At 41.9% G+C, this 10,305-nt stretch overlaps 1 protein-coding gene across 2 annotated transcripts in view; it reads right to left on the bottom strand.

Annotated features, from left to right (window-relative positions):
• Positions 1–7,715: 7,715 nt before the first annotated feature.
• Positions 7,716–10,305, bottom strand: part of LOC103274056 (aromatase) — a 115,472-nt gene continuing 112,882 nt past the window's right edge. For both annotated transcript variants that reach the window (XM_008071528.1, XM_021719292.1), the window contains exons 9-10: positions 9,856–10,097; positions 7,716–8,291 (exon numbers count right to left, since the gene is read on the bottom strand). In XM_008071528.1, the coding sequence (XP_008069719.1) occupies positions 8,043–8,291; positions 9,856–10,097 (491 nt within the window). In that variant the 3' untranslated portion in view covers positions 7,716–8,042. The remainder of the gene's footprint in view (positions 8,292–9,855; positions 10,098–10,305) is intronic.

The raw sequence follows: 10,305 nt of genomic DNA, 5'->3' as shown, positions 1-10,305 counted from the left end.
AAGATGGGTCTTCAGAGGTAGAAGAAAGAGGACAAAAAGCAAACACACACCAGATTTGTTGGGGCCAGAGGCCAAGGGCCAGGGTGGAGTTTCCCAGAGCACATTCCTCTGAGCTGGTCCTGAGACAGACTGAGGGGAATGGCAGAAAAAGAGAACCCCCAGGAGGTCATGGGGGGTCATCATGGAAGGATCCGCAAAAGATCTTCGGGAAGTAGAATACAGGTTGTTAAGAGAGATTAGAGGGAAACTGAAAAAGACAAACTAGGAATAATTGCATTGAAATATGATGAAATGTGCTCTTTTTGATTATTTGAAAATGAGTTGAACTTGTAAATATGCGTAGTGTTACTTATCCTAGAACCAGTGGGCATCAAGTGTGATCATTAAGCATGAAATACCATATATTTGTGATCCTTATGAGTATGGGTTGATGATTAAGCTAAGAGAGCCCATGTGTTCCAAAGGACTAGCTTTTTGACTTACATTAGAATATGCCATACCCAACCCTGAATTGTACCCCACATCTTAAAAAAAAATGCCCAGTTGGTTGTAGAGAGGGTCACTAACCCATATACTTGTGGAATCTTAAGTTGCAGTAGTCCTAAAGCTAATCTCATCTAACTCCCTAACAAACAGGAATACTCTTCCCCAATGGTCCTGACTGAGATGTATCCAGTTTCCCCTGCTTGACTATGTTTTTCTTTTTTAAGTGTGTAGACAGATCACTCGCTGTCTATTTCAGGCAGGACAGTGGCATATAGTAGACTGCAAAGGTCATATTTTAAAATGTGTGCATGTGGCACATATTCTTGTGAACCTAATAGAACTAAAATCTAATAGAATCTTTTTTTTTTTTTTGAGTTAGAGTCTTACTCCCTCACCCACTCACGGCACTCCGGCGTTGACCTGCTGAGTTCAGGTGATCCTTCTGCCTCAGTCTTGCAAGTAGCCAGAACTACAGGTACATCCTACTGTGCCTGGCTAATTTTTGGTTTTATGGTAGAGATGAGGTATTGCCAAGTTGTCTGGGCTGGTCTTGAACCTGAGGGCTCAGGCAATTCACTTGTCTCGACCTTCCAAAGTGCTGGGATTACAGACTGAGCCACCGAGCCCAGCTGTAATAGAATCTCTTACTGGCTCAAAGATTCATTCTCTCCTTTGTTCACCAGCAATGTATTGAGGGTGTACACTGAGTAAAACATGAATGACTAGAGAAAACATGTAGGTGAATTTCTTTTGGCTGCTTAATATCGCTATGACTATAAAACTGGTTAGACATACTCTTGGCTGGTGGTTGAAGAGACAGGCTAAAGTCTTAAGCCTCTGAGGTAGAGTGGCTGGTCTGAGCAACTGCATTTTGAGAAGGTGTAAGCATGCTGGAGGGGCTGACGTTTGTCCAGAGAAAGTGCTAATTTCTGCAGGGAAGGGAGGTATTCTTGAGCTCTTCAAGTGGTTTGAGTATGAATCCAAGACCACTTGAAAAAAAAAATCATTTGCTCCAGCAAATCCATTGGTTTGCCAGAAATTTTCAAATAGGGAATAAAATAGTTATTTGTGAGTGAAATGTGTTCCACACGTATCATCATCCCCTTGCAGCAGCAAGTTAGGGCTATAGGCAGACATCTTAATGTCTGGAAACCTGTAGTCTGCCAGTGAATGCATGATTGAACGCCCAGATCATCCTTCCATTGACCAAGTTGTGTGTCTAACCTAAAAGTGAGAGTGCCTTATGCACTCAATTTGCTATTAGAGTTTGGAGACAAAGGGGGAAAATGCTGTTATATTTATGAATCAAAATAGTAACTTAACATAATGAAGGAATTGGAAATGATGTGGCATTCCTTTGGTGTAATCCATATTTAAGGATGCTGTTTCTGAGGTTCATAGTGGTGAGAAGACACCCAAGTCATCGTCAGAATATGCACAGCTACATGGGGGAGTAGGGCTGGGTGAAATGGAACATCCCTCAGCTTGGAGCTGAGATCCTGGGGACTCCTGAATCTGGCACTTCTTGGCTGGCTTTGGACAAGCTACTAGGTCTTCCTGTACTTCAGTTTTCACATCAGTGAAAGGGGACAGTTCTGCCTTCCTCACTAGATGGGCAGAAGGTGCCAGTGAAACGTTGAACGTGAAAGGGATTGATGTAGAAACCTTAAACCACAACCCAATCCAGCTCAAGGACAAATCTGGTTTGGCTGGCATGGTATTTTAAGAACACACTGAACTTGAAAGCCTTTAGGTGAGACATGCTCCTTTTCTCCCGTAGGCTTTTCTTACAATGGGCCTGATAGTCCAATCTATGTCACCTGCCTGGCTCCTTGGGGCATTCCAATTTGAAAACCCTGTCACCTAAGCACCACAGTATTAGTGAACCTTTTCCTGTGTGGGTGAAGTAGATGCTGTCATTTTAGGGCTATTAGGAAGGCACCATCTATTTTCTTGCTGTCTCTCTTCCCACAAGTCCAGCTTGCTGAGGCCTGTAATTTTTTTGAAAATTTTTTTGCAATTTTCTAGAAAAACAAAAATTTCTATAGAAGGGATAATGATATTTTGAAATTTAGCTATGCTTAATAAATTAGGTAGATAAGTTTAGCAGATAAATTAATTAATTTTTGTTTAAGAGATAGGTTCTCGCTCTGCCATAAAGGCTGGACTGCAGTGGTGCGATCATAGCTCACTGCAGCCTCAAACTCCTGGACTCAAGCGACCCTCCTGTCTCAGTCTCCCAGATAGTTTTATTTATTTATTTATTTATTTTTGAGTCAGTATATCACTTTGTTGCCCAGGTTAGAGTGCAATGGCACGCTCAGGGCCACGGCAGCCTCAACCTGCTGGGCTCAGGCAATTGTCCGGTGTCTGCCTTCCAAGTAGCTGGAACTACAGGCGCACGCCACCATGCCCAGCTAATTTTTTGATTTATTGTAGAGATGAGATCTTGTCAAGTTGTCCAGGCTGGTCTCAAACTCCTGGGATCAGACAACCCTCTTGCCTCTGCCTCCCAAAATGCTGGGATTATGAGCATGAGCTACTGTATCCACCCCGAATAATTTTAAAAAGAATTTTAAGAGCAGTTTCTGATGACAGAACCTGAGACACTGGCCATGTGTGTTGGGGTATTTGTGGATAGGGGAGGGAAGCTCTACCAAGCAGATTGCAAAGCAATAAATGGATGGATGGAGGGAATAATACCTACCTCGTGATATTATTGAGAGAAATAAATGAAGTGATTGTGTAAGAGGGCTTAATATAGTAAGAAAATAGCTACAGTTATTACTGTCTTCCCGGCCGTAAGAATGAACATGCTTTCACTACTAAGTGAACGGGAAGGAGGCTGGTAGGTGATGTGCTCACAGTTCCTCATCCATCCAGGCTTAACTAGGCTAGAAGAGGAAGCCCTTGTGCCCCTGTGTCTGACTGGTTGTCCTCCACACCAAGCACCTGGTTGTCTGGAACAAACTACATGAGGGCCTGAATATTTCATTCTTATCTGGAATCCTTGCTAGATGAAGAAATTGCATAACAGCTGTCAATCATCATTGGCTTGTTAGCCTTTGCCAGTTTGGCAAAAATTAAGGCAATTTTATGGACATCATGAGATCTGCTTTGCACACTGTGTGCTTATAGTAAATTGTGATTTTAAAAATCCACTCTCTATTTTTTAATGCAGTGCTACATCTGAAACAAATTGAAATTGTGCAAACCTAGAAATGATCCTAGTGGTTAGGTGATAGGTGAAATCTGATACCTTCCTATTGAGCTGTTGGAATACACACTTTGGTTCTACCACCTTATACTAGGTGAACTTTTTACAACACTTTTTCCTATTTTCTCTCTCTTTTTTTTTTTTTGAGTTGGAGTCTCACTCTCGCCCAGACTGGAGTGCAGTGGCCGCTCCCGGCCACCGCAGCCTCGACCTGCTGGGCTCCGGCGACCCTTCCGCCTCAGCCTTCCAAGTAGCCGGAATTACAAGCATGCGCTACCACGCCCGGCTGATTTTTGATGTATTGTAGAAATGAGGTCTCGCTGCTCAGGTGGGTCTCAAACCCGCAGGCTCAGGCAATCCACTCACCTCAGCCTCCCAAAGGCGCGGGATTATAGGCTGAGCCACTGAGCCCAGCTCTATTTTCTCTTTTGAGAAAAAGTCTCCAAACAGAAGAAGTAGGAAAGGCAGATAGGCTCAGCCATTATGGATGAAGAAACAGAGATGTTCCTTGCCTTAGATTCCTTGGAAATGGGGAAGAAGCAGCCCTTAAAAGGGGTTTGTGGCCGGGCTCGGCGGCTTACGCCTATAATCCCAGCACTTTGGGAGGCCAAGGTGAGAGTGTTGCCCGAGCTCAAGGGTTCAAGACCAGCCTGGGCAACTTGGTGAGATCTCATCCCTACAATCAATCAAGAAAAATTAGCCAGGCCTGGTGGCACTTGCCTGTAGTTCCAACTTCTTGAAAGGATGAGGTGGAAGGATCGCCTGAGCCCAGCAGGTCATGGTTGCGGTGGTTGTCAGCGCGCCACTGCCCTCCAGCCTGGGTGACAGAGTGAGATTCCAACTCAAAATTTAAAAAAGTGGGGGGAGGTTCATCCAACCTCACATGGCTGGAGAGCTGGGACCTGGAACTAGACTTCCTAGTCTTTCAGAAGTTCATTCTGCTGTAAAGAGGCAGCATGATGGAACAGACAAAGGCTTTGAAAGGAGAGGAAGACTTGACCTCAGGCTGCTCCATTACTAGCTGAGTGATTGGGGCCAAGTCCCCAAACTCCCTGGAACTCTGTCTTCTCATCAGTACCATGTGGGGATTACTGGGGCAGTCACGCTGATGTGAGAGTTGCCATGAAGCTTAATGTGAGTAGAAGCATCTGGCACATCTTCATCCCCCTTTACTGCATGAGAAGAGGTTCCAGGGTATCATGAATCTGCCTGATTACTGACATCGGTATTGTCAGTATGCCCAGCGCTCAGTGAGAGGTTGCTATGTGCCAGACACTGTGCTACAGAGCATAGTATACTTTGTCTCTTGGAATCCTCACTATCTTACAAGGTAATTATCAGCCCCATGGAATTCATGAGAAAAAGCAATATGGAGAGATGAGACGGCTTGAGCAGAGAATATGTTTAAGAAAAAGCTGAGCCCAGATTCAGGGCTTCCCTGCCTCCCTATCCATGGAATCGTAGAACTGAAAGGTACTTTAAGAGACCACAGGCTGTCAACTTCCATGCCTTATAATAAAGATCTTCATTGCAGAAATGTTTCACTAGTAAGTTAAAATACTGAGTGAAACATTTGGATTTTGGTTATAAATTAGAGTGGATTCAAGTTGATTCTTATAATAATTCTATTCTTTTGGCTCTCATTCATTTTGTACTTTGAAATGCTTTCTTGATGGAAGAGAAAGGGATAGAGTATGCTGAGTGGGTTGGAGTTAATTAACAAGTTGCCCTAAATACATTCCGTGTGTCTTATTGACCTGGTAGAAGTAGGGTTATGACCATTAACTGCCTAGACATGGGGCCATACCTGCTGAAAGCAGCAGAGAGAGAATGAGAAGTTCACTCAGAGAAGCCCTGCTGGAGTTGAGACCTGGAGGCTTTAGCCCTTGACTTTGTTCTTTAAGCGAACTGAAAGCATTATAAATTCCATCAACTCATTACTCTGACAAGGCTTAATTGAGCATCTCTTTCTGCAAGAGCAGGTGAGAGAGTGAGTCCTAGAGTTCAACTGATACAGGAGATTGACAGCTAGCATTCTTTCAGTGGGCCAATGTCACACACTTTTGTGGAACATTAGCACCATGAATGGTGAAAGGTGCTGCTTAGAAATAAAAATGGACAATTTCCAACGAGCATTTCTCAACAATGAGAGGGCTTTCTGAACATGATTATTTTCCACTTGGGAGGGGAAGCAGGATCTCAATGAAGGCATAGGGGGGTGTTCAGTACACCTGAAGATAGGATGGTAAAATTGTACTCACAATTTGATATTGATAGATCCCTTATGTGCATGCATTTCAAGGATAATTTACACATTCCAGTTCTTTGAGAGCTGATGAAAATAGTTTCCACAGCACATTCAAGAGTGACAGTTAAGTGCTTAACAATGAGGCAAAATTCTAAAGAGATAATAGGATTTTCAAATATATGTTCATCAGCTTGCTGGAAAGCTAAGCCTGTACAAAATACAGAGCTTGTTCATACAGGCGAAGCAGAATGAAAAGTTGAACAACTACCCAGATAATTTGATGCTGGGAGAGTTTGCCTGGATCATTCAGACCAGCACTTCCCTTCTTGCTGCCCTCCCCATGTCCCTCAGTCCTACCCTCCAACTCCCAGGTACCCCAGCATATTTTTGTATCTGCATTATCTATATACTACTATATCAACCTTTCATTTCACTTTGACTGTGGAGACATAAACATTGGCTACATACATACAGATAAAATACACATAAATGTCCCAAGAGTTTTGGATGGGGGAAGTACACTGATCCAAAGTCTGTCTTCCTCCATCATGTAGTTCTAGCCAGAAGCAATGTAAATAGTGTGTCACTGATTATCAAGCGAATTAACTTGGATATATTAAATCTCCAATCCTGGCCTTGCTTTCCAGGGCTTAAATTATTTGAATGATTGTCAGACCTGACTACAGACATTTTCAGGTATGCAGGCATAGTCCATGTATTTTTAGACCACACAGATGATCCAAATAATTCCAAGTTCAAATGTTTCCTTCTTTACAAATGTTCATCCTTGGATTCTTAGAATATCTGCCTCTTGACTTGGTTTCTCGATCAACTGAGAGCATCTATAAGCAAGAACATCTATTCAGAACTGATCTTGAAAGTAAATACAGGGAGTCAGAATGAAGTGATGGGGATGGGGTGAATTACAAAGAAATAAAATAACTTCTGCTTTCAAGGAGATTACACTCTCATTTTATAGCCAGTTGTTGCCTTATTGCTAAACAGTAGGATGAAAACAATATTCTAATGGGATGGGATGGGATGGTTAATAAACTTGTTGGTATTTACCTATTTGTAAATAAGTCTAATTTTTCAGTTTTCCAATGACATTCAGTAGATCTAGTCATATTGGCCATATAACACAAGTAAAGTGGTATTTGGAAAACTAATTCATTTATCTGATTTCCTCTAGAAAAGCTAATCCCAAGCTGTACATTTTTTTCATGGCTATATATGATGATTCAATGAACTGGATAACTGTTAAACCTCTCAGGTAGGTGTTAGATCTGAGGTAGAATAAGAAAGATTGCAGGGATTTTACTCTGGCCATATTCTTGGCAGATCTGTTGCCCTTGGCTTTGGAGTCATGGAAAGAAAGAGAGGGAGAAAGTGTTGAGAGAAAAGAATAGTGGATTAGGAAAACACTCCTTAGGAGTTTGAATCCACTGGGATGTAGAATTAGATCTGGATTGAGAGGGTCTTTTCTCCCCACTTACTGAAGCTGTGGTAAGAGCTAATAGATGCCACATCTACAGTTATCCCTTGGTTGGCCCCATTAAATGAGCTAAGCAACAACTCAAGCATGCAAAAAGAATTTTATTTGAATTTGAAATGCATCATGTGATTTTTTTTCTACAACAGATCTAGGGTCCTAATTATATTTTCAGGCTACTACTAAGTAAGCTTGTATACCTATTGTATCAGAGGTAAATGCCTGAGGTATGAATTGAGAGACTGGGCAAGGACATCCTCCAGTTAAACTTTGGGAACCAGAGCTAAGTTTTGTTGATGACCTATCCTTCCCAAAGACATTCTGTAGAACTGGTCTTTAGGGCTGCAGTTTCTTCACTGACCATTTCTCTTGCAAATTGTTGGCTTCTGTCTTTTCTCTTGCAGCCTGGTTCTCTGGTTTGAACAAGAACAGATAATCCATAGCTCCTATCTTGCTGATAAACCATAGAAGGAATGCCTGTACAACACCACAAGCCACCGAATAATCACTGTAAAGATGACGCCACCTGACAAGGATGGATGATTTTTATGTAAACTACTGATTAGATGTGCTCCCAAGTAGGTATCGACCAGCTTTCTTTAGTGTTCCAGGCATTTATCTAAGTTTCTTGGGGCAAAAGTCATTCGCAGAAAGTTGCTAGACTCATCTGGATGAAAAGCCAAGTCGTTTTTTTTCTTAATGTTGTCAATACCCTCTCCACTTGATGTCTGCGGGTGGAATCGTCTCAGAACTGTAACCAAGCTGGCTTTCAGCATCACCATGGCAATGTACTTTCCTGCACAGGCACGGGGCCCAAAACCAAATGGCTGAAAATACCTGTAAGGAACCTGTGAAAATGATCAGACAATTAGCCACAGTATTAAAAAGACTAGAGCCACAAGTCTTTTTTGATTGATTCTGAAAATAGTGGTCAGTCAGAGCACTCCATTTTGGGATCTTAGCCACACTGCCCTCTCACTGAAATAAGCCCCTTCTCAATCCTGTTTGATTCACCTCTTGTGACGCAACACAGACAGACCCTATCCCAGAGAGTCCCCAGTTTTGCTTTTCATGTCAATGTGCTGGGGTAAAGCAATGCAAATCATCATATTGCAGCTAGTGTTAGTGTACTCAGCTAGCTCTGTGGAATAGCCACAGATTTACTGCTGTCTTGGAAGTCACCAAGATAAAGATCATTTTTGTGTGACACCATATAACCTGATGAAAATGGACAAATGCAAGCAAAGATGCAGATTCTTGGCCTATTTCTCTAACTATTTAGATCTTTTAACACCTCACTATTTTTAGTTATGCAGAAATAATTGAGGACCTCCTCTATGTGTCTTGTCCACATCGGGACTTACATAGAGCCTGGCACATAATAGATGTTCAGTAAATTTTTGTTGACCAACTGACTAATTTTCATGACATTCTCTGGATTGCCCATGTAGAAACAGGATGAATCAGAGTATTGGAATAATTTTTTTTTTGACAGAGAAAGAAAAGTTTACTTAAAAGTAAATTAGAGAGAGAAAGAGAAGGGAGAGAGAAGATTCACCTCCCCAGGGTGCGGGAGGGGGCCAAAGCCAGGAAGCATGGCGACAGCCATAGCTCAAAGAGCACATGGCCACACCAGAGTCTAGCAAGGCAATGGTCACTGGCTACTTGTGGTTGAGTCCTTTTAACCATTCCTCTTGATGGAGGAAGATCATTAAGGTGATTGGGTGGTGGAATAATTAAAATCATATTCCTATGTCATATGAAAATAGAAAAGAGCGCACTTGGGGGCACTACCTGAATAATTCAGGGGAAAACATCATTGTCTAAAATTTGACATAATGGAAGCAGAATCTCCAGTACACACCAATTCTAGAAAGAGAAAAGGCTGACTCCCTTCTAATTATGGAGTCCTACTTAGAATTGTGCCTACTGCTCATGGGGTCATTTGATGGCTGTTTGCAAGTCACCACTTTGCAAAAATCAAATCTTTTGGTATTGTTTTATTTCCATATGAAGCAGAAGTGAACTTTCCTTTGCTTAGATGGTGCTGTGGCTGAATCTGATGACATGGCAATAAAGTGGCAAGTTTACATGGAAAAACAGGTTGGTTGAGTTAAACAACATTTGCCTCATTTTAGCCAAATTAAGGGCCTGTATTTTTCACATTTTGACTTATTGTGTGACCATCATGCAGATATTTTCCAGAGCTGGAACCCTAGCATCCTTGGCTTGAGGATGAATACGGTAGCCCTGTTCCAAGCTAGGACATACAAGTGTTCCTGCTGAGGCTTCCCCTGGAGGGGAACTAATAAAAAAATGAAATGTGAATGGTGCGAACACAAGGAACCAGGGTGGATTCAACAGTTGACATTTTCAAGAGTGACACACTCAGTTTTAAGGAAAGGCTCTTACATTTTTTGCAAAGTTTTCAAGAGTGAATTCGTTGGGCTTGGGGAAAAACTCGAGTCTATGCATTCTTCCAAGATTCAGGATAATGTTAGTCCCCTTTTTCACTGGATAGCCATCAATGACGTCATCTTCTAAGGCTTTGCGCATAACCAAGTCCACAACAGGCTGATATCGAATGCTCTCATTAATGAAGTTTTCTACCACTTTTAATTTTTGTACATCTTCAATCTTTATGTCTCTTTCACCTGTGGGAACAGATAAAAAGGACAAAGAAGATAATGATTGTTCCAGTATGTGATGGACACTAAAGCTTCAACTTTCCCACAGAACAAGTTTGTTCTTTGTTGAAAAATACTATGTCTATACTTCTAATATACATCTGCAACCAGGGCCAAATATGTTAGGTTTGGTTCACAGAGTGGACAAAAATTCGAATATGAAGTCAATTATCTT

The sequence above is a fragment of the Carlito syrichta genome, unplaced genomic scaffold (genome assembly GCF_000164805.1).
Source record: "Carlito syrichta isolate Samal-C Ts95f unplaced genomic scaffold, Tarsius_syrichta-2.0.1 Scaffold314363, whole genome shotgun sequence".
In the NCBI taxonomy this organism is placed as follows: Eukaryota; Metazoa; Chordata; class Mammalia; order Primates; family Tarsiidae; genus Carlito; species Carlito syrichta.
Note: the sequence above shows the minus strand (reverse complement) of the source record. Positions and strands in the feature narration are given on the sequence as shown.